The sequence below is a fragment of the Cynara cardunculus genome, assembly GCF_001531365.2.
Source record: "Cynara cardunculus var. scolymus isolate 2C chromosome LG 4, CcrdV1, whole genome shotgun sequence".
NCBI classification, from domain to species: Eukaryota; Viridiplantae; Streptophyta; class Magnoliopsida; order Asterales; family Asteraceae; genus Cynara; species Cynara cardunculus.
The window spans coordinates 11,594,379-11,620,200 of NC_037531.1; the positions used below are offsets into that span (position 1 = coordinate 11,594,379).

General features: G+C 35.0%; 2 protein-coding genes across 2 annotated transcripts; both read left to right on the forward strand.

Moving 5' to 3' along the window:
• The first annotated feature begins 304 nt into the window (after positions 1 to 304).
• On the forward strand, positions 305 to 18,607 carry LOC112511612 (protein FAM91A1-like). Its single transcript, XM_025117301.1, has 12 exons — positions 305 to 379; positions 473 to 658; positions 2,095 to 2,212; positions 2,611 to 2,707; positions 3,087 to 3,193; positions 7,977 to 8,099; positions 8,303 to 8,456; positions 9,487 to 9,547; positions 9,659 to 10,032; positions 10,286 to 11,861; positions 14,571 to 14,931; positions 18,482 to 18,607. The coding sequence occupies exons 2-11, from the start codon at positions 531 to 533 to the stop codon at positions 14,812 to 14,814; spliced, it is 2,982 nt and encodes a 993-aa protein (XP_024973069.1). The 5' UTR covers positions 305 to 379; positions 473 to 530; the 3' UTR covers positions 14,815 to 14,931; positions 18,482 to 18,607.
• A 5,288-nt stretch (positions 18,608 to 23,895) lies between these two features.
• On the forward strand, positions 23,896 to 24,580 carry LOC112511404 (classical arabinogalactan protein 5-like). Its single transcript, XM_025117006.1, has one exon. It carries the CDS (start codon positions 23,962 to 23,964, stop codon positions 24,325 to 24,327), a length of 366 nt encoding a protein of 121 aa, XP_024972774.1. The 5' UTR covers positions 23,896 to 23,961; the 3' UTR covers positions 24,328 to 24,580.
• The last annotated feature ends 1,242 nt before the right edge of the window (positions 24,581 to 25,822 follow it).

The following is a 25,822-nucleotide window of genomic DNA, read 5'->3' on the forward strand; positions in this document are numbered from 1 at the left end:
AAAATCTAGAGGGTATAATAGAAAAATATTTAAAAAGTTGAAGGATGAAAACTAAAAATATTAAAGAGTTAAAATTGAAAATAAAATAAATAAAATATAATTATTTTATTGTATTAAATAGGTGGGGGTGTAGAAAATGTAGAGGAAAAAAAATAGGAGGGGGTGGGGTTAGAAAACCCAACTTTTATTCATAAACAAGTTTCAAGTTGAAAATGGCGGTTACCTCCGATTTTCCGACATTCAATTGTTGGCGTCATAATTAACGAACCGATTTGTTTTTATCAATGACCTTCCGTGATTCGACTTCAAATTCAAGATCTCCATCGTTTCAATCTCATAAAACCCTATCGTACCTTCCATTGATCCACCACAAATCCAGGTAAACTCATCGTTTTAATCACGCATTTCCCCATCAAATCATTGTATTGTTTCATTTATTTAGTGAGTTTGTGAGATTTGGTTCTCGGTGCAGGATTTAGTATTTTTTTTTTGTCGAGTAGAAGTAATTTAGGTGATTTGATTCGGTTAGTATGCTGAACGTATCGACGGCGATTGAGGAGCAGTTGATATCGAGAGCAATTAAGGAGGAATGTTCGTGGGAGAGTCTCCCTAAACGTCTCCAGACGAGTTTGAATTCTAAGGATGAATGGCATAGAAGGTTCGTGTATACATAGTTAATCAGTTAATGTTGTGCACTATGATTTTAGCTTTTCTCTATACATATTTTAATGATGCTTTTTTTCCCGTTTAGTTGCAGCAGAAAAGTTGAATATGTTGATTAGATTAAGGAAAGAGGTAGTCTGAAATATTGTTGGATATTATATGCTCGAATATCTAATTAAGATGTCAAGCATGAATGTAATTCGGCCGATTTAAATTTGATTTGCCTTGCTAATTAGTAAAACTGATACCACTTCAAATTTTCATAGATGCTATATTTTGCTGGATCACATGGTCTACCGAGAATCTTCTACTATTTGTTTAGAATTTCCTCAATAATGGCAAGTTGGGGATAATCATGTGGTTCAAAACCAATGCTATAGTTATTTTGTATTGATTTCTAATGGAGAAAGATGAGATTGGAACTTTGCCAAAAAGGAGAACCTTGCAACTATGGAACATCTTAGAAAGAAAAATGTTGCATTTTATGGAACAGAGGGACTACCCTGTAGCAATCACCACAAGTAGACTTAATGTTTTCCCTTAATTTATAACAATTATCAATTCTATACTCGCTAAGATTTGATCCAAAGGGTGAAAATGTGCATCCTTTTTTGTAATGAAGAGAGAACTATTTCAATTAGTAAATTTTGAAGCAAATGTTGTTTTTGTCATTTGGTTGAAGGAGTTAAAAGTTTAGCATTAAAGTATGTAAATCTAGCCATTAATAACTGAGTCAAAGTGAATATGGAGAACTACTGGACCTTCTATGATTCATATTATAACTTATGTTGTCTGTACATGCGTTTGGGATAGTCAACTTTGGCCTGTGCGTGTGGCATTCTATGAATCCTAAACTATAAGGCACACACCTACTAAGATTAGAAGAATGAATCAGTATGTTTTCAAATATTCTTCAGGTTGTATAAAGAGTTACCTCTTACAATCATTTTAGTAGTATTTCTTGTTGATGGAAACAATTTTGATTGAACAAATCGGACAAGATTTTTTCCCTGCATCTATCATAGCAGTGATAAACTTCAATTTTCTATGGCTTTAAAATATGGAATCTAGTGGAACAGTTGGTTTCTGTGGATGTGAGCTCCCTGATGGTCGAATATACATTCATAATGTTATCTCATGCCATGTTTGTTAAAGAATGTGATGGTTAGCCATTTTTTCTGTTACTTCATTACTTGAAATAGATTTCATTAGCATCCCTCTTCACACTAGACCTTATTGCACTAAAACTTCTTTTCAGACTTCCTACCATGGTATGTAATAATAAAACTGACCTACATGATGCCAAAAGATAAAAAAATTAAGATCTCTATTTAAGCTCTTCTTTCCTTGGGATAAGGTCTGGATGGTATTTGTAGGTGTTCCAAGTTCATACAAGTTGTGTTCTTTCTTTGAGAATCTATTGTTGAGCAGGATAATTGCACATTCTATAAAGAAAAGGCTCCTATGGCGCACTTCTTTTGTGCGTAAGGTATGCCGAGAAGGTGAATATTACGAGGATATGATGCGTTATCTTCGAAAGAACTTGGCGGTAAGTATCTACGAGAGCTTCCTGGTTTCATTGATAGTCTGCATGCCAATCTCTTGGTTGTGTAGCTGCATACACGTGCTCGCATAAAAAATAAACTATATGCACATGTAGTACCAGAGCCTCTGTGCTATTTACCCCTTTACAGTCCTGTATTACTTACGATTGCCAGATTGGCAAGAGGCATACACATGGTCTAGCATAGCCGGCCTCTTTACCATATTTGTACAAATAGGCTATATCTACCTAAAGCTTTATTAATAGTCGAGTCTTATCCATGTTCATTCTTATTGTCTATGTTGTTTCACCCATGACCTCAAATCTGAAAGAAGTGTTTAGTTTTGTTGTTATTAGGTTCCCTGATTGAGGCATGCAATTAATGATGTCTTTTTTTCTTGCAGCTGTTTCCTTATCATCTTGCAGAGTATGTTTGCCGTGTAATGAGGATTTCTCCATTCAGATACTATTGTGACATTATATTTGAAGTCATGAAAAACGGTAGTCACTTGTTACATTAAAGTATATGACTTTGTTTTCTCTACTTGTAAAGTAAACCTACTAATACTAGTGTTGGTGGCATTAATTTCTGTTATATAATCCATCAACTACCTTATGCTACTAGGTGAGGACAAAAATGAGGAAAATGTTGCTCCCCTGATAATGAGTGCACATTAGGCTAAGGGCTAAAGTGCTTGTGGTTCACCCAGTGAGCCATCCATCATACTGCAATTTTTTTACATTAGTCAGTAGTTGAAAACTTTGAAATAAATACAAGTTAGACTTCCCTTTCTTATCTTGCATAAAGGGGATTCTATCACTTCCATATGCAGCCTATGCATTTTATTTCCAGGAAGACTGATGTTCATCTTGAATGCAGAACAGCCTTATGATCGCATTCCAAATTTTAGTGCGGCAGATGCCTTGCGACTCACTGGGATAGGCAGAAATGAATTTATCGATATCATGAACAAGTGTAAATCTAAGGTATAAATCTATAGTTTTTTTAATTTCAAACTTATGCATTACATATCTCTATATGAGTCTGTGTATGTGCATGTGAATCAGATTATTTTCTGTTTTCATACATATTATTTTAACATTTTGTGTATTTCCTCTCCCTTTTGATATTCTTTCTCACTGTGTTTCTCTGGTTGTATGACATATTATTTAATATGCTTATTTTTGTTTGAAATGGAGTCATGATAGACTAAATGTTCTCAAAGCTCCAACAAGATGTGTAGGTTGTAGCTGTTATCTGTGTGATATTGTAATATGATTTCTCTGCATATGAAAGATTAAATGTTTTCTATTGGAATTGGTAGCCGTCTTCTAGATCTCCCCTCTTTTTGATGCCTTAGGCTATCTTGTTTGACATTTATGAGAGTGCTTAAAGTTTCTTAGGAGATATGTACCCTCTGCTTATTTTTTCTTGGTTTATTTCAATATCGGTCCTTCATCGTCCCCATTTCAGAAACGATGAAAGCTAGCAATTCCTAGTTATGATCTGGATGGCTCAACTTCAGGGAACCTCTACTTCATTCTCTCTGTTTGTGTGAGCTGTCCTTCAGGCCATGCCCTCTATGCATCTACATCCCCTGACATCTACCACCTCAGAAGATGCCGAAAAATATTTAAGAGTTAATAAGTTTACCCATTTCAGAATATTTCCAGTTTACATTTTCTAGATCTCTTTCACATCTCTCTGTCCCCTTTTCCATTCTGAATTATTAGGTGACTTTTGAACAGCTAATCGAAACACTTAATGAGTGGACTTTGTCCAATGCACATCACATGGTTATCATAATCTGGATGGTCTGAAAGTACATCATGACTTGTATTAGGATGTAAAATTCTTTCTCAGATAAAAAGACATACATGTGTGGCTGGTGGCACCTAGGACATACTGGGAACATTAAAAATAACAAGGAAATAGATAGCACCACCACAAATTCGTTGATACCTCTGTGGATGGAAGATCATTGGTCTATTTATTGTAATAAGTTGAAGATATAATGAGATATATTTACATAATGAGCTAAGGCTCATGTAAACAGTGCTTGCATATTACAAACCGAAGATTGTGCATAACATGAATCATATGCTAGACCGAACCAAGTAATTGTTTTGGTGCAACAATGGGTCATCAAGATTCTATAAGTGAAAGAAGCTACAAAGAGCAAGACCTGCAATAACAACTTTAAGTTGTCAAGCACAAAATTCAAGTTTTTCGGATCCTTCTTCAATATACAAATAGCCATCTAGATGATGTCTTGATATGTGAGTAGCAATGATTGAAATGTTTTCTTTGCCATTAAGTCGCTCATTGTTTTCTATGAAGTTAGATCTATGGTAAGAAATGTTTTGGTTGGTGCTGAAACTGTACTGGTTATTTTGTTTGCCACTATCCCGAAGGTGATATACCTTCGGTAACTTGATTAGAAGTTACAAATACTTATAACATGTTTGTTGCTTTTAGCAACACATAAATTGGCTCTCGGTACCTCATAAAGGAATTGGGATTTGGGAATTTGTTGTTAGGAATCAGCCTGAGTTTAAAAAATACTATCGGGTGCACTTCCTTCCCAACATGCATTACATCATTTCCTTTTTGTACTCGTACTCTTGCCATTTATGATATTTTCGTGCGTTGATCAATCAAAGGCAATGATTGTGACAATGGCGGATCCAGAAACTTAGGTGAATGGGGGCCTAGGGTACAAAAATAATGCGAAACCAAATAGTTCACCCAAACCAAAACGGTTTTGGGTTATTCCGTTTGCGGGTTAAATGGTTCAGTTAACCAAATAAGGTAAATTTCGATTTCGATTATTTTTTTAACCATATCAGTTAACCGAATAGCAAAATATACTATTATTTAATTTATATAATTTTCTTCTAGATGAATTGGTTGAACATATATAAAAACTAAAAGAACAAGAATTTGAGATATATTTAACAAAATCATCAACCAACATTATCATTGTAGCATGATTGTAAGAACTAGCGGTAACAATATACGGGGATAACGACTGTCAGTGGGATTTTTTGTTAAAAGGGACTAGGGAACCAAGCACATAAGAGTATAAAAAACAATATTTTACCTACAATATTTTACATTTGAGTGGGGGCCTTTCTCCCACCTTTTTCAAGGCAAGTCCGCCCCTGATTGTGCATGTTCTTATTGGATATCAACGAAGAAAAGCTCTAGAATAGTGATCTAGAGAAGTTGAAACCACAAATATAAAAATTTGGAGGTGAAGTGTGCATGATAGTCAACCTTCGAAAACGACTAAGAAAATATTCTTGAATTCCTTAAAAAAATATTCTTGAATTTTGGCACTGATTAAAGGCATTCCTTAGCAAAGGTGCAATTTAACCAGAAACAATGGACTATCTAATTAAACCAAACGTACCCAATATGTTCGGTTCAAAAATCTTGGGGTGATGGTGTAGGATGTATGTGGACCTTGCCTCTATCCCGGTAGAGACTAGAGAGGCTATTTCTGTAAAGATCCTGACTTGTGGAAAAGTTTTTGTGAAAAAAAGGTATACTAAATAAGATGTTGAAAAGTTAAAGAAAGGCTTGAAACATTCTTGGTAAAATACGAAGAGTTTAGGAAAAGTAGAACAAGTACAACAGGCAAAAAGAGAAAAAGGTTAAAATAAATAATGGACTATCTAATTGTAAGGACCAGCTTTTTCAATCATTTCCACTTGTCTCTGCAATGTCATCTAGAGGGTCAGCAGAGATTCAAAACTTCAAGCTCTTTGTATTTAGAATGTCTCAACCAGAAGTTGCTATTACATGTTATGCTATTCTAAAATTCTTGTGCTTATGCTATCTTGACGACCCACTCTGTCACCAAGAAAATAAAAAATGAATAGTTGAACATCAATTTGTGGCTATGTTTTCATTCAGTTAATATGTTTAGGTATGTTAAATAATGAATGTGGGAAATGGTGAATCTACTCTATGTTGATGCAATGCATTTGATCATGCAAAAATTATATTATTTATCAGCTATATATAATCAATAGGGTGAAGTTCCTTCACAGAAATAGCGGCAATTAAAACACTTCTTGATGCATCTTTGTAATAAAAAAGATGACTGATTGTCTTCTCTCGTTAGTAATCAGTTTTCCTAATTGTTGTAGCACTATCAACTTCATTGTTATTCTGAGTTTCTCAAGATATCTTGGTGGTCTGTCTTCATTGTGATCCACCAGTCACTTAAATATTGCACGCCTTGATATGAGGAAGAGGAAGGGTTTAAAGCCTATGTAATGGTGTGATGGTCTTTGGAGTCATATATAGATGATTGAAACCATGTGATGTGCATGCAACAAAATCCTCTAATCAAGTGTTTCTTGTGAGTTGTCTACAAGTCACAAGCAATCGAGAATGGAAGGGGAGATAACAAAGTCAAGGTCCTACAATACGTAAAATTGGTAATGCTGACTTTGAGATTTCCTAGACTGTTATGTGTGTGGAATATTCTTTAAGGCGTGAGATGCATGTAAGGCAAAGGTTTCCTGGGGTATGAGATGCAAGGAAATGGATGTACCTTGTGAAGATTAGTGCATGACTTGGAATGATACATGTACTTGCATACATATGTAAATATATGTTTCTATTTTATGTCATACGCAAAGATCATTAGAATGGTGAAGAGGTGCATAAACTTAAATACTGAATTGCTTAGAGCATCATCGACATTAATTAACATTAACAAGATGTACCTATAATGAATTCTGGACATTTAAAATAATAAATTATCAACTACCAATTTGAATCTTACATAACATCAATTGGTCCCTAACTTCAATTGTCTTTAAGTAAAACCAAAGAAAGTATCAACGATGAACATCAACAGTATTGACTGATGTTCAATAATCCAAGAGCATAACTTAATCATCAAAGAAAACGACACAGTGAACTAGAGACAAGGCCCTAATGTGACTCTTGAATATTCATTTTCTTTTCTTTTTGCTGTATCTTAGGTAAAAAGACTCTCTTGAAGCCTTGCATATCACTTCCACTAATCACACCCTTCTTGCGCCTTGCAGCTTTCTCGTCAAAGGCTGAGGCATATGTCTCAAGAAAGCTGATGGGCCTCAGCCAAGGTGAGGCATCAAATGGCCAAAATTGTGCCTTGATGACCTTTCGCCTAGGTGTGCCTTCCACAACAATGTCTCTGGAAAGTTTTTACTTGCATGTAAAGTAAAACGGACACCCTTCTCAAAAATATGGAGTATAGCTTCTTAATATCTCTCCAGGACGATCTACGTTTTTAAGCAAGACATTTTAGTTGAGAGCTGATATTGCTATTTGGCAAAATAAACGACATATGAAATAAAATAATTTGAATCACAGGAAACACAGCCTAAATATCGCCTTGTTTTTTGGTCAAATATTTTAAACTTCCCAAGGTGCACATCATTTCTCTCCGTCATAGTATGCAAAAGTTCATGTCAACATTTTGAAGTAGCAAAGTTTTCATGAAATGAACTTTAAAGTATAACCAGGTATTATTTTTATGCATGAAATGCACTTATTTGAGTTCTAAACAAATGAATTCCGGTGAAGTTTGCTAAATGAACTAGGCCTAGATTATATGCACCAGGAAGTTGCTTCCAAACTTGTATGTGAATATCCTCATGCATTTATAGATTTACTTGCTTGTGTTTTACGATTACAAACTAAATATAGCTGGAAGCATCTTTTTTTTTAAATCTAATTATTTATAATGATTTTGGAGCTACTTAGAAAATAATGTGGAAGCTGAACAAGTCAATAGCTAGAGAATCATTGCCTTTGCAACCAGTGGACATCACAATTGAACCTTGGTGGGGAGTCTGTCTAGTCAACTTTACACTGGAAGAATTTAAGGTGAGGTGCCTGGTAAATCTCTCTATAAGCATGTATGCAACCAGTAAATTTTAGTTCACTTATTACATCACTAAAATATATTGATTTGGTTCTCGAATGTTCCTGATAGGATATTTTCCAATCCTTTTTATGAGAAAATAAAGGTGTCAGTATTATATGTGATTGACAGTATTCTTTTTTTTTTTTACATACTCTGAATGAAGAAACTTTCAGAAGAAGAAATTGCAACAATTGACAGAATATGCAAGGAGGAAGCAAATGCATTCATGCTCTTTGATCCAGTTGTCATCAAGGGTCTTTACCGTCGGGGACTAGTCTACCTTGATGTTTGTGTTTATGCAGAGGATCGATTTAAAGGTAATACATGGTAATTAATATTGTGATCAGAATATATTATGCTTATGAGGAGATGGTGGAGTTGTCCTTCTTAAACCACTGTGTCCTTCCTGCATTTGTCCTTCATTTCTCATTGGCTCCTTCTCTGAAGCTTCCATGTTGTATCATCATCAAGTCCTTCAGTCAAGTTTGCTTAACTTGAATCCCTAAAGACCTACAATGGTTTCATTGCCTTTTGTATAGGCTTAACTACACTAACAAAACCAAGTGAAATTCTGTTATTAAGCCTCAGCCAACACTTATTTTCATTTCTCTCCTTTCTCCCATCACCTTTAGTCATCAAGCATAAATCCACAATCAACATCGGAGTTACACAGACTGATGCGATAACCTCGTGGCCAAGGCCTCTTCCTTTCCTAATCAAGGTCACAACACATGTTCGAGTTGTGGTATTTTGTGATAGAGGGAGATAGAGGGGAGAGAGGGCACCTTTTGTTTGCTGAGCAAGTGATGAAAGATCTCAAAGAGGTGATACACCAATGCGTATACACAAAATTTACAGATGGAGTCATGTAGATACACCCATATACACAAATTTTAGACAGAGTGACATCTGTATCTATAATGCCCCTATACACAAATCTGCACAAAATATTTTGGCTGCTGAATCTTTCTACTATATCAGAATTAGCAACCCCTGCTTTCCCACTAAGCTTTGATTGTCACCCCTCCCTGTCCAAGTTCATGTGGTTAAAACTAGAGATAACACATCAAAATTGAGTATATTAGCTATTGTACCTTCAAGCAGAAACCGTATAGATAAAGGGAGTACGTTGACTAACATAATATGTCTTAAGTTTGATGCTTTCAAATATTCTATTTGTAAGGCTGTCACAGAAGTGGGAAAATATTTTTCACATGTACCAGGATTGTTAAAGATGTTGAAATATATTTTGTTGACAGAAGTATATTAATGTAAGTTTGTTTTTATATCATTAGTTTGTTTTCATGTTTGATATGGACGTGAAGGTTGACATGTTTAATGTTACAGTATGCAGGCTAGAAGGGTTTGTTTCAAACAGAGAGCAGTCCTATGAAGACCCTATTGAGGAGTAAGAGATTGATCTTTACAAAAGAATTGCTTCTTTTTTATTTTATCCATTTGAATTAACTTCTGCAAGCAGACAAGTGAAGATCCTCATGTTGCGAACTTCACTATACAGGTTGCTTTATGCTGTTTTTGTGGTTTCAAGTGAGAATTCAACTGTTGCTGAATTGGCCACAACATTACAGGTCGAACTCTCTCAACTACAGGCTGCTTCGTCTTTTGCTTGTCGATTAGGATGGGCAGTAAAACTAATAGACCCTGGATCTATTCTTCAAGAATCAAGTACTACTAGCTCTTATAAAAATGCACTCAGTGATGAGGAAGAAAGTTCTCGTGCTAGTGTGGGCTCTTTCAACATGTCTGTTGATGGCAGTGTATTTCAACAAGATGGGGCAGATAGCTCTGGACCTAGTTCTGGTTATGCTCGTGTAGCTTTTGTTGTTGATGCTAACATAACATCATATCTTATGATGGGATCTGTTTCACCAGGTAAGTTTGAGTTCCTTTTTTCATGGTTTTATCTTTTAAAACTCTCCTGTTCAGGAATAACAGTGTCAATTTAATAGGCAGATTATTTCTGTATTATGATCTGCATGAATGTCCATCGGCTTCTCTCTCTCTATTTTGCTTATCAAATACTCTTCCTTAGGTTTACTTTTTCAATTTGATTATAATATCAATCACTTGAATATCAAAGTTTACTTCCATGCTCTAAATCATTTTCTTGTTGTGTCTTTTTCAGGCTTAAAGTCACATGCAGTAACATTGTATGAAGCAGGGAAACTCGGTCATGCTAGCATAAAAGATCTCTGCCAAGATCTTAGCACATTAGAAGGAGCCAAATTTGAGGGGGTGCTTCAGGAATTTGCCAACCATGCATTTAGCCTCCGATGTGTTTTGGAGTGTTTAACATCTGGAGGAATAGCTCCCAATGAGGGGGATAAGCCTGACATGGATTCTTCAAGCAATGAAGAGGCCACTTCTATGACAGCAGATAAGTTGCAAAGAGAAGAATCTGGACATGCTGTTATTAATGAATCCGGGGTACTTGATGATTCTGTGTCTTCTGCAATGCCTAAGGAGGATGTTGATTCCCATAGTCCTGTGACCGAAGATACTAATGATGTTAACTCCTTGCCTACAATATCTGCAGATGATAGTGAGGGCTCCAATTTGGATCATGGTTCTCAGGATGATGTTAAATTAGTATCTGCTGAAGGTTCTGATGTTGGAGACATAGTAACTAGGAAAATAAGGAAATATCAAGTAGATGTCTTGCGCTGTGAAAGCTTGGCTACTCTTTCAGCAGCAACGCTAGATAGGTTGTTTCGTCGTGACTATGAAATTGTTGTGTCAATGCTACCACTTCCTCATAATTCTGTACTGCCTGGACCCAGAGGTCCGGTTCATTTTGGGCCCCCTTCTTACACATCCATGACACCATGGATGAAGTTGGTATTGTATTCAGCTGCTGGTGGACCACTATCAGTTGTTTTTATGAAAGGCCAGTGCTTAAGATTACTTCCTGCACCATTATCTGGTTGTGAGAAAGCCCTTGTATGGTCATGGAATGAATCTTCAGTTGAAGATAAGTTCCAAGGGGGTTTAGTTAAAGGAAATATACTACTACATTTTTTAAATTCACTCCTCAAACACACAGCCATATTAGTGCAGCCCTTAAGCAGGTATGACCTTGATGGGTCTGGAAAAATGAATACCATGGATGTCCCTCTGCCATTAAAGAACTCTAATGGTTCATTTGCTGATATAGGGAAGGAATTGGGGCTTGGCACAGATGAAAGTTCAAAGTTGAACTTTCTGTTGAACACTTTGGCCAATAAGATAGAGCTATGGACAGTTGGTTATATTCGTCTGCTGAAGCTCTTTAAAGAAAGTGATCCCAACAGTTTTGCACCTGATCATGATAATTATGAATGGGTTCCACTGAGTGTGGAATTTGGGATTCCACTATTTAGTCCAAATTTATGCAAGAATATTTGCAAAAGAGTGGTTTCATCACAATTATTGCAGACAAATTTGTTTACTGAGCATCACAATGCAATGCAAGAACTGAGGAAAAGGTTACAAAATGTGTGTTCACAGTACCAAGCAACTGGTTCAACTGCAAGGATCCTTTACCAAAGAGATCAACCAAAAACTCAAAATAAACTTCTTATGACCTATGCGAGTCAGAGATGGAATCCTCTCACAGATCCGTCTTCTCCAATTTCTGGAATGAGTGATCATCAGAGATTAAAAATTGCTAATAGGCAACGCTGCGGTACAGAAGTCTTGAGCTTCGATGGAAACATTTTAAGGTGTGTTCTAATTTGATCTCATCCAATTTGTTTGCATGTGGTTGATACTTGCTATCCTATATATCTCATAGTTCCCTCCAGACTGAGATCGCATGTCTTTGGTATAGTTTGTATGATACTATTATCGATGCTTTTAAAGTGCATATGACATAGAAAATATATACAGGGAAGGATTTGTGTAGATTAGATACATATAATAATGTTGTGTCAAGTGACTATGCTATGGTTAGAAGGTTTTTCCTCTTTTCCTGTCACAAACTTGCGCACTTCTCTCTCTCCTGCAACTAAATCACCATAACTTTTCACCTTTGGTATCTATGATAGTGATTGGATTAATTATCTGTCTAATCAATGCATATAATGATATAAACACATATAAAACTTCATATGTATTTGAGAAATTTTATAAATATATACAGGTGTGATTCAAGTACCCAATTGTGTCATGTTAAGGTCTGATACCTACCTAAGCAACACATAAATATGTCACACATGTATATTATATAAGCATGCATTACATCACACAGAGCACAACATATCCAACAAAACAAGCAAGTAAAATGCCTAGAGGCTAAAGCATTCATGAAAACCAGGGATGTCATATGTTGACCACAGGTAATCAGTCACCTGAGAGCCTGCTTCATGAAAGGCTCCCACTTTGCAGTCTCCTTGGATACCTCTTTGCATGCTCATTTAACAGCATCCCAATGACTACCAGGACTCCAGGAGCATGCATAAATGAACCAACCACACTAACAGGATAATGCAATGTCCGGATTGATTATTATGAAATAATTAAGCTTTAGCACAATTATCAGGTAAGTTTGAAGATTTGCTAAAGGTTTTCCATTTTCTGACATTAAAAAATAAGAAAGTTCCTGTCTTTGGTGAACAAGCATGATAAGAACGAGAACAGGATAATCAAAACAGCAAACTGAAACGAAGGGTTAAGCTATTTGATTACCGAATTCAATGAGATTGAGATGACAAAATCAAGAGGAAGCCAATGAACGGCCTTTCCTCCTGCCCAAGCTTCACAGTCGAATGCACTTAGAAAGTAGAAACTATAATTCTTTCTGACTCCCTTGTTCCTGATAGGATTCATATTTATAGTATCATATTTAGAATTGGGCTTGGTTTTGGTGAGCCGTCCCCTATCAAAGCATTCCGTCTTGAGTTCAAGAAACCTTAATGCACAGAATGTATTGGGGTATATCAGGATGTATAAGCTGAGGATGCCCTACATGAATATTCTTCAGATCAACTACCGCTATATTGTGTTGTAATGATGTCATTCATGTAAACAACTGCAACAATTATCATGGTCAACTCCATAAATGTCAAATGGTCTATGAGTGCATCACTCCATAAATACAAAAGGATCTGTGAGCATGTAGGAATACTGTAAACCAGAAACTGTTCAAGCGTATATAAAGGTAGTAGGACTTGGGTGAGACACACATGCTTGATGTACAATTAATGGTAGCATATATAGTCAAGCAAGCAACACAAATGCAAATAGAGGCCATTTGGCCACAAGAGAGGTGTTATAAGCATGTCGATAACCCTCATTTGCCAATTGGATCTTTAAGTAATGAAGAAAGTCAGGGAGACTTAGATTGATTGTATATATCATTTGTAACCAATAGAGTATAAAACATGATGGATGCTGTAGATGGTGCTGACTCATGAAACTAACATTAGATCTCGTGAAGTATCTTGCAAGAGTGGGACTACAGCAGCCATGATCCTTTTGTTCAATAGAGACTGAACAAACGCACTCATTTTGTGGACCTATTATCAAGATCAGTGTGACATTTCTTTGTGTCATAAAGCGAGCAAACACACCCCAAGATTTTGTGTCTTCACTTAATTTGTACTCCAGTTATTTGGCTTCCAACAACAGGACAAAACTTGGATTATGCGGGAATGTGTGTAATCTCGCTTATCAAAGTAGAACAGCCCTAATTTGATATAAATTTCACAATTGCATATATGAATATCTTAATAACTTGTGATAAAGAGCAATCAATCAACTATGAGAGACAAAGCTTAGTAACGTTTCGTTGCAGTACATGTCATAGATATACGTTTCTACCCAAATCGTTATATTGATATTTCAGTCACAACCTATTATGTAAATCATGTTCTTTTAGCTTGTCGGCATATCATATTACTTATACAAAGTGTGAATCAAAGCATTTGCATATGTTTTGTGGCATTTGGTATGAAATGCTGCCCCCAAATTTTGATCACTTCCTATGTGAAATTGTCTCTTGGAGGAAATGTAGTCATGTACAAAAACAATTCACATTAGTACTTGGTCTATAACCATTCAGTATGTCAATAATATGACTAAGGGGCCGTTTATGGTTTACCAACATATATTTGGTAAACGTTAACCGGGTAAGAGGTTGGGTCTTGGTAAGTGCTCACCGAGTAAGAGAGCCTTTTCTTCCGTATGAATTCAGCATTTTGGTCAGCATCATTTGTCAGTCAGTGCATGGTAAACAACCTCACCTCTTCCCAGGTAAGCGTCTTTTACCTATAAAAAACGAAACTAATTGCTCACCTCTTACGAAGTCAGCAATTAGTTTCGTTGATATAAATCGATCATAATTAAAAGTGTAGTTGTAGTTTGTAACCCTGATGCTCTTTCTTTTCGTAATAACTTATGGAAACTAAAATGCTATTGCATGCATGCTGCAGATCCTATGCTCTTTCTCCAGTCTATGAATCTCCCTTGAGTTTATTTGACGAGACTCCTGACTTAACCGGTGATAAATCAGATGAGATGGACACCAGAGAAGCTATTCTGCCAGGTGTTAATCTTTTATTTGATGGATCTGAATTGCGCCCTTTTGACATAGGTGCTTGCCTTCAGGCTAGACAACCAGTATCTTTAATTGTGGAGGCTTCAGTCGCCTCTGCTGCATCTTCCGGTGTCAAATAGGAGCCCAGCAGATGCTAAACTTGCATGCCAAAAGTGTATATACAAGAATTTCTCTGTATACTAACCTGGACAAAACCTTTTTCCTTGCTTTGTGCTTCCATGCTGCTGAAGGTTCAGGTATGTATGAAATTTCTCTTCCAATATTGTTCAACACCTAAAAAATATAGGCATTGTTTCTTTTCTTTTCTTTTTCATTGTGGGCTTCATGGATGAAGGTTCTTCTAGTAATTTAGTATAGAAGTTGCGATGAAACTGTAGGAGATATTGAACAATTGAATAATTCTAACTTTTGTTCTTCTGGAAATGCCAAAAAAAACTATACATTTTGCAAGAACAAGAAGTGTGGACACTCTGAAAATGTAAATGCTACACAAAACATTGTACTTGGCGTTTTTTTGTCCAAAATTGCTCATTCTTGCCTACAGAGTAGTGTCCTTTTGCATTTTGACAAGAATAATGGTTTTTGGCAATGAAAACCCCAGTATATTTGGGGAAAAAAGCCAATACTCTTGATTTTAGGGCAAATATATAGCAACCATTAAAACTACCACCAATCTCGCCAATATTTCTTTTTTGTATAAAAAGAATGCAAGTCAATATATTGTCTCTCCTCATAATACCAATCTCTTCAAAATGGGAAAAATGATGAGTTTGTGGTAACTTTGATTGTTAGCATAGATGTACTTTTAGTTTTATTGCATTATTTTCACATTTCTCGTGTAAGGGTGGATATGCCAAAATGCAAACTACAAATGATTTCTATGGTCCCAAAACAAGTAGAAATCTAAGTGCATAAGCACCCTCACAACAAATGCGGATAATTAATGATCTAGATGGAAATCTAAGTGCATAAGCACCCTCACAACAAATGCGGATAATTAATGATCCAGATGATGCACAGCAATGCTCCAAATGAGAAACCCCCATAATGTATTAACAACTAGATATGCAAGGGTATAAACATATAACAAATTCACAAGCAAATAACATGAGGATTTAACGTGGTTCCACTATCAATGTGTTAGTGTACATCCACCAAAGAGAGAGAGAGAGAGAGAGAGAGAGCAAGTTTGTATTACCATCAAGGAGATTACAAAGTGCATGTACAACATCCTTAGATCCAAGATCAATCAAAAGCTTCAAATATCAAGAACACCAAGAACTCCAACTTCTACACACACCAAAAATGGTAAACAAGCACTTGAGAAAAACAGTAGAGAGGGAGGGTCTCGAGTGTTTTGGAAGCTAGAAAGTGGATGGATAGAAAAAGAAGCTATAAATCTCCTTTTTGTACCAAATTTCAGCAAAAGGCAGAAGTAGAAAGGATGGTCTGAAAGCCCTTTTGTCGTCTGCCAATTTTGACAAGGGCGACTGAATATGCTACCCTGGTCGCATATGAATATGCTACCCAGGTCTTATATTTGGTCGCATATAAAGTCCATAGAGTTAGGAAGGTAGGAATGCGACACAGGTCGCATATTCGGTATGGTTCATCCCATGATCTCCTTTTCTTGTGGAGCATCCAAATGTGATTACAAATCAATATCAAAACATCTTGACCTCAAAAGTTGATCTGGATCTTTGGTTATCATAACTGTCTCTTTCTCTAGATGATAGTCCCTCCATGTTTACACATTGACTTCTGAAGCAAATTGGATTACCTTTTTAGTTCAAATTTGATATGAACCCCTATTAACTTCCTAAACAATACCACAAAGAAAATTGTTGCTGTGAAATTTTTCACAAACTTTTTATCAAGCATGAACTTGAATGGATGTTCACTGGAACCCCAAATTTAAGTTGTACCTCTTCTTCTAAAACACAAGGAATAGTGATGTGCTTGCGCGTTTTGATGGAATGTACACATACCAATCTCAAGGGGGTTTGGGGTGTTTTGAGACTTTGGGCTTAGTAGTTAATATTAAGTAGTTATCCTTTATTATTATTATATATTGATTAGTTATCTTTTAGGATATATCTTCTAGTATGCTATTTGAAATTTGGTAGGTTTAGAAAATCTTGAGCATTTATAGGTCATTAGAGTTAAGGGTTAGAGAGAGGAAAAACCGAGTCTAGAGTCTTGGGAGATCACCTCCTTCTCGAATTGTAGGCACTATCCTGTCGTTTTCTTTTGTTTATCAATAAATAACATAAGAGTTCAGTTGAGTTCTTATCAAATACTTTGTAAAGGGATCATAGATACTAGCTTCCTTTTGTTAGAAGTGGATGACCCTAAGTTCATTAATATCTGATACCCACATGTTTGGTTTCTCATGACTAGAATGCTCTTGCAGATTACAAATAAGAATTACAGAAATATAAAGAAGGAAAGGAGAAATAAGTCTAAAAGCTTCGATAACTTGATCACTCAATCTGACATGAGATACTGGAAAATATTTAGAAAGTAGTCTACTTGATATCAGAATGCTAGTAAAATAAAAAAAAAATTGGTATCTTAACAAGGGTTTTGTAGGTTGCAGGGATATACATACACACACGGACTTGGGTTCATGTGAGAAGAAAGTCTTCATGAGACCCGTGAACCAAATTGTGAGCCCTTGGATGAGTTTTTTTTTCTATCACTGAACCTTCACAGCAGAATACCAGATCTTAACAGTAAAGGACACATAACCTTCACAGCAAAACTCCAAACCTTCACAACACTGTACATTCACAGGATCAAGTTGGCCCTTACGAACAGCTTGATGCACTATCTCCCTTCAACCCTTTGAGTGACAGATATAGCCGCTAAACTATAAGATAAGTAAGCCTCTCCAGACCATACAAGTGCGTGTCGAGCCCATGCGAAGGGTTTGGTTAAGATATGCCAAATTCCACTGGGAAAGTATACAGAAAAGACAGTTATTTTCTATTATATTAGTATTTTCTATTTAATTCATATTAGATTAGTCTTAGTTAGTGATCCCGGCTTAGTGAGTCCTTTCTTCCGTGATGAACTTACATTTTGTCTCTGTGGACCGAAAAAAACGAACCTTCATATGAAAAACACAATGAATATTCACAGGAAGCACACACCAAACCTTCACATTTGCGTCTCATGGTCTTATGAAAAGCGGTTAGTCACACGGAAATCCAACCCCAACGCTATATTTGTGTTTGTGCATATATGTATGTATAGATACATGTGCTTCTTCTTTGCATCTTTTGTGAATTACCTGTTGACTTGAAGTGCTTTACATGAAAAACAGTGTGATAGATTTTTTGAGCAATGTATGTGGCTTTCATTGCAAACAAGCAATGATCGATATTGGACAAAAACTATCAGGTATAATAGTTTCTTTTGCGTTCACATTTCCAACATTTGTCCAAAATCGCTTGTTCTTGTAAACTATACAGCTTTTTTTGGAAATTTCAGAAGAATAAAACAAAAATAAAGTATGATGATTAATAAATGATGACAAATAGAGGCTACGCGCTGGGGCTCGTCCCCATAGGTTGCCTGCTCTAGTCATTTCAAGGCCACTGGGGTTTTTCTAACTATTATCGTGAGGGCCCATGGGATTAATCGAGATGCACATAGACATCCACGGTTACTAGACAAAAATCTAAATCACTGAAAAGTGTTGTACATTTCTCACTAATTTATCGTCCTGAATTAGTGTTTCATTAACATAACTTGGGTTTCGGTTTTGTTGTTTTTATGCAGGGCATACCTGCAGTTTCTGGGACTACCCGTTACTAGTCAACACAAGACGCATAGGTAACAAGCTTACGAGCACAGACAATATCTTTGCTAACGACTATGGGCAATATATCGACTGAAAAAAGAAAGTGAAAATGACAGTTTCAGTTACGCTTTCTGCAAACAAAAATTCAAAAAATGATTTCTAATATAGCAACATGAGTAAAAAAATATAGTTGTTGATTATAGTGATATCCATATTCATATATGAATCAAAATGGAGTGCGACTTGGAACCACAGTTATATTTGTTTCTACACATGGTGTAACAGGAAGAGTAGATTGTTCTTGTATCAGACTTTCTTTTACATCTTGCATTTATATATTGTTTTGATTCTTTATTGTACAAGTTACAAAGCATAGTAATTATAACATTTTATTTTTGGGAATTTTTGAAGTCAAGTGTTTTATAAAGTTATGTTACTTTATTCCATTTTATGGGGCATTTCTATGAGTTCATGGAGACAAAGGACTAGGGTGATAGATTGTGTGTAAAAGCTAGTAGTTATAGATTAGTTAGAGATGCACAAAAAAGCCTGGAGTTTGGTCCAACCTCGGGCCATGCCTAAAAGTCAGATCGTGTCAAGTTTTTTCAAAAGCCTAATCAGGTCTATTTTCACAACGAAAGCCTAGCCCTACTCGGGCTTGAAAAAACCCAGCTCCTTTTTAGGTTACTGAAAATAGACTTGGAAGGTCTGAATCCAAGCCCAAAAAAACCTTAATTGAGCCTATATTCACACCCAGAGCCTAAGCTCATACGCCTGAAAAAGCTTGATTTCTTTTTTTATTACTGAAAAATGACTTGAAAAGCCTGAATTCCAGAGTTGAAAAAGCCCATGCCTTAGACATTTTTATTTGCGGCTAATAGGGGTGGGGTGGAGAGGAACAGGGTGATGGAGGATGGTTAGATAGCTAATAGTTAGGTATAGGGGTGTTTGCGGTGCGGTTTGGCAAACCATACAAGATATGCCGTTTGAGTATTTCCTCAAACGGCACCGCATAAACCTCAAATTGTACCGTATGTGCGTTTTATGCGGTTTATCCCTATGACACTTTATGTCTACAATCCAATAGTTATAAGTTTAAAAATACATTATAAAATCAACGATAAAGTGACTGTAGTCCAAGAAAATAAATAATTTCAATACATTCGATTCCTAAGTATTGTATAATTAAAAATAGTACAAAACTATTAAGTTTTAATAATATTGGCAATTGGATCAAACTCAAAGTTCAATACACAAAGTCCAAGAATTGTACATAAATATTATATATATATATATATATATATATTATAAAAATTAAAAATACAAAATATGCGGTGCGATGCGATTTGAACCACGGTTTGATACTCAAACTGCAAACCGCAAACCGCACTGCATAGTGGTGTTTGATAAAAATACAAACCACACCACGAAAGTGATGAACCATGCTTTACGGTGTGATATGAACCTAGTCAGATACCAAAGCTGGGCAGCTAAGTTGGGAAAAGGGTTGGTTCGCTTACTGATATCAGTCAAGACTTGAACCTATGTTATTTGATTCCTGTCTCTCTTATTAGATAAGAATATTCCAAAAAGGCTTAATAGGCTCATTACACAGTTGATTGGACACATATCATTCGCTCTCCTAATCAACCTATTGACGCATTCATCAATTTTGTAAGTCAACCTAAGTATCTCTTACGACGATTCATAAAACCACCAAATAGTGCTCCAAACAAATTCGTCATCATTTGCAACACTTCATATCTTCGATTACTATTAACTGTAATATTGAAAGTAGATTTAACAAACACAACTTTATGCATTGATTATTTCATAAATCATGCTCATAACACCAAAAACCATGTAGAAGTATATTATATTTATATACAGCAAATAGAACAAATAAATCCACATACCCTTCTCACCTTTGGTGAAATTTGAACTCTTGACCCGAATACTCACAATTTTAAAAGTAAATTGAACCATTGGTATATAGCTAGAGCTAATCATACTTGTTTTCAAAGAGAATAGTAAAATACATGAAAATAAACCGTATTTTTATTTTGTTCTTTTATGTAGCGTTTGGTATGCAGACATGACTGAACTGGACATGACTGAACTGGACATGACTGAAGTTTTTCAAACTAAAGACTTCATAAACATATTCCAAACTACAATTTTAAAAATATATATTTTTAAAATAAAAATTAAATGAAAATATACTTCATATTCAAACAATTTATGAAATGGATAACATGGGTGATGAGTGTTGTAGGAGACAAAGTGATTAACATCCTCATGTACATAATGATTGAAATGCTAATATCCTTGTTGCTAAATTATTCTTTTTTTTTTATATTAAATATTAACATTTATTAATTTAATTAAAATAAAACACAAATACAATTGTTCAAATTTATATAAGTTAATTTTATATAATTCAAAATTCATTTCTTTTAAAAATAATAGCAAAAACTAAAAGCAACAAACAAAGTTCGAACAAAGGGTCTGTAAGATGCAGAACCAAACGAAACCAAACTATCAAAAAATAAAGACAAAAGGTCCTGAACAAACAAAAACCTAAACTAAGGGGTCGTTTACCTAAACACTTACCCGGTAAACACTTAGGGGTAAGAGTCAACGCTCTAACTTATTTTACCGAATAAGATTACAGTCCATCAAAACAGTATCGTATGTAACAATTTACTCGGTAAGGGATTACCGAGTAAGATTCGTCATCCTCGCTTACCATCACTTACCGGTTAAGACTCTCCATCTTTATCCTCCCTCTTACCAAGTAAGGGGCCGTTTACCAAATGCTTACTTTGGTAAGCGCTTACCAAGTTATATTACCTTATCAGATGAATATAGTAAGGACCAAAAATCTTATCCGGTAAGAACGAGGCAAGGATTGAGAGTCTTACCGATAAGTGAGAGCAATGATTATTACCACGGTTAGTTCTTACTGGCTAAATTGTCGCATAAAAAGCAAAACTTTTTTTTTTTTTTTTACAAAATTTAATAGATGAATAAACAAATATTGGTAATATTATACCTAAAGAAATACAAAAATAAAAACAAAATATGAGTAGATAATTGTGATTAAAAACAAAGTCTTGAAGGAGTCCAAACTCCAGCACCACATGCTCACACTCTGTCATGTTTCATTTGTTTTTTTCTATTAATTATACAATTCACCTTTTTAGCAATATATAATTAAACACATCTATTTTAATATTTAATTTAATTTTAATTTATATAAGCAATAAACTTGAAATCAATAGCTTTAGATTTGTATATTTTAATATTTAATTTAATTTTGTTTTGATTAACTTGAATATTCAACCCGCTATACGAATCGATTAATTCCATAACAACTACTTGCTTTGTAGGTATCTCGGAGTCACCACATTTGAATCTTTGTGGTCATAAGATGATTTTTATTCGTACTTTGATTTGAACCTAGGACCTGCAAACACATTTCATCTTTGGATTATAACATTTTTAAATGTGCATTTTTCATGAAAATTGTGAAGTAATTATTTTTTCTAAATTAATAATAAATAAAAATATATTATTTTTTATTTATCTGAATAATTTAAATAAATCCCGTTCAGAAACGTGCTCATCATAACGGTAACGTAATTATATTCTTCAAATTGCAAAAGCACCCCCAATTTTATGACTTATTTACAATTTCTATCCCTACAACGTGCTTATCATAAACGGTAACGTGAAAGCATTTTCAATATTTCCAAAAACACCCTTTCGTTTTATGACATAATTACACTTTTACCCACACTAAATTATTGACTCTTCAAAAAATATATAAAATCGATGATCAATTATCTTGTTTCTTTCAGTCGTATATCGACTGTTACGTTTAAGTTTAAGCTCGATTTTGCAGCTTTAAAAAATATTTGACTAAGAATTGAGCTCGGGTTTACGAAAATTTGAGTTCCGTTTGAAACTCAAGAATGGAATATTTAGGTACGTTTGATTAAAACAAGTTTAATTCGAATATGACGTAAAAATATCAACACATATGGCTTGAATACTCAGTAATAATTTCATAAAAGAATTTATAAACTTGAAATCAACTGGTTATAAGTTTCAAACTCGTTTTAGTGTATGTTTTTTCTTTATAATTGTCTGTGTTCTGGATTAGATTGCATGCACCTCAACTAATTATATGGGTCATCGAATAATGGTCGGATAAACCTTTAGTAACGTTGAAGAGAATCGAACTGATCACCAATAAAGAACGAACTCATTTATTGTTGGGTTTAGATTATAGAGGTGAGCAGAAAGTCATCCGATCTAATTTAAACCGATCGACCATAGTTGGATATCTAATTGTAACTAAATCGAATTGGATCCAAAATTTTAGCATCCAAATTGGATTTGTCGGTTATAGGATGACAGTTCGAAATCCAATAAAATTAAACTGATCCAATCTAGTGATCATCTAACTATCACTTGATTATCATCTAATTAATAACTATATACAATTATAAACATTTTACAACACTGTTTTTTGATGGTGAATAACTGGTTAAGACGTTTGATTAATTGATTGAAAATTACATCAAAATACTGAATCGATTTAATCAAATCAAATGGATAACCGATAATAATATCCAATTGATAGAATCCACTGGTTGTTATTATCAGTTATCCATTTGATTAGATTAGATTGATTCAATATTTTGATACAATTTTCAATCAGTCTATTTTATCCACTCATCCATTTGATTGAATTAGAACGGATGACAAAATCCAAGATTATTGGATGATTGGATCATGTCAGATCTATAAAAATACATTAAATTTCAATCGATTAATACCACTGTATGAACATTTACAGGTGCTAAAATAAAAAAATCTAAATATTTTATTTTATTATATTATTATTATTATTATTTTAATATTTTTTTATAAATAATAGATTCAAACTTATTTAAAAAAATAATTAAAACAATATCTTTCTTATATAACTTTTCCTTTTTATTTTTTAAAAATATTTTAAAATCTCTCCTTTAAGTCTCAAAAATTAAAAACAAAATATTAAAGTCAAACATGTTCGGTTGACTAAAAGTTACATGAAAAATGCTGCGTTCTAAAAGCAAACTGGTACCCCACAGATCAACGGCTTGTACTACTTTTACTTGTACCGCTGAGATTTTCTCTAGTGGACACGTGTACGTCGATGAGATGCTAATTTTATCAGGCGGGATGTTAAATAAGATTAACGGTCAGGATTACATCTCTATGAGTTGTCAACATATGAGTGATTGAAAATTAAGTTTTAATTGGAAAAACCTGGAACCGACTAAAAAACTCCTATATATAAACCGCCGTACCCTGTTCCACTCCCATTGTCTTCCACTTTCTCTCTCTACAAGCACTTTCTCTCTAAAAACTTTCAGATTCCAGTTTTTGAAGGAGGAAGACAACAATGGCGTCTTCGAGCTTCGTTATGGTGTTGTTGTTTGCTATGTTCGCAGGATCTGCTCTTGCTCAGTCTCCGACCGCCGCACCAACCGTTTCTCCGGCTGCTCCCACCGTTGCTCCTCCTTCTCCCGTCGTCGTTCCTCCTTCCACGGCTCCTACAACTACACCAACCGAGGCTCCTTTGGCGTCTCCACCGGCTCCTCCTACTTCGCTCACTCCCGATGGTTCTCCCTCCGCTTCGCCTCCTTCGATCGCTTCCACTCCCACCGATTCTCCTACCTCTTCACCTCCGAGCGGTGCTAGCTTGAACAGAGTCGCCGCCGTTGGATCTGGTTTCGTGGTTGTCTTAGCAGCGGCCTTGGTTATGTAGAGATCTATTCTTATTCGAGAGTTCGTTATTTGGTGGTGATTATCTTCGGTTCCTTTGTGATTCTTCAGATTTTTTTGTTCTCCATTTCATCGTCATTATTTATTTTTTAGTTGTTGATTTTAGCTTTATCATGATTGTTGTATGTAATGTTTGACGACGATTCTCGATACTTCGTTTTGACGATCTCACTGTTCATTTGATGTAATATTATTACTGTTCGATTTATCGATTCGTTCTATAGCCTTCGTTCTTATATTCTCATCTTCATCGTTAATTAATTCATCGCTACAAGACACGAAACAATCATTTTTCCATTGTACTACCGATCAATGCATCACAACTCCGTCAGGTACAACTGATTGATCCATGTAAGCTTCTTCGTTACGCATCGAATTCTCTGAATATTTGAGGTTTATTTTTGGGGACGGAGGGAGGTGGAGAATGTCGTTTTGCTCAAAATAGAGTGTCGTTTAGTTTGGAATCTGTTGGAGGCCATGTGCAATTGCATCTTCACTGTGGCTGGACTTTAAGGCATGTTACTCTACATCATATCTGTTCTTTTTATTTGAATGATTGGGTCCCAAACACAGATGCTTGTACTGCAGATGATTCCACCTAATTTCAGTTCTTTCTCTGACAATACTTTTTTGTTTTTTGGTATCTATGAATTGGAATCAGGAGACTTGCTTACTGACAGCAATGTGTAAGTTGTATTGTGTTTACATCTGAGACTTGGATCAATAATTGTTTTTGTCATCGACAGTGTTTGCAAAATGCAAACAGTAGAAGAAAATGACACACTATGATTATCCACCTGTCTAAAAGTGATCAATTATTAGGTGTAATTTGGTTAAAGTTGGATCTAAAAATGCAACATGGAAGTTCAGACTAATTACTGTTCACATGTAACCCAATGAATGATATATCGACCGATCTAAGATTGGATATTTAGTAGTAATTTGTTTGAATCAAATCCAAAATTTCAATGTCCGAGTTATAATAACAATTTAAAATTCGATAAATGTTAAATTGATTCCATCTAATTATCATATATAAACACGGGTTAAGGGGTTTTTGATATTGTGGTGCCATCAAAGTCCAATTCAATATATACTTGTAGATAACATCCAATGGGTAATGGGTAGAACATCAATCCGCCCAAATTTATTTATTTCATAGAACACTTTTTTGTAGGGATTCGTAAAATGTTATGCAATCCAATTAAAATTGATGTTATTATTTGATATTCAATTATAAATGGATCTGATTAGATACAAAATTACATCTAAATTGGATTGATAATTTCTTGATGGTAGTTTAGAATTTAGTGAAATCTAAACAATTTCCAGTCACCTCCAATTAATATATGTAGGGTTGGGTTCACGTAAAGTTTTAAGTGTAAAAAGTGGTTTCATGCAAACATGTTGGTCTGACGTGATCACAGGTCTACATATATATATATATATATATATATATATATATATATATATATAGA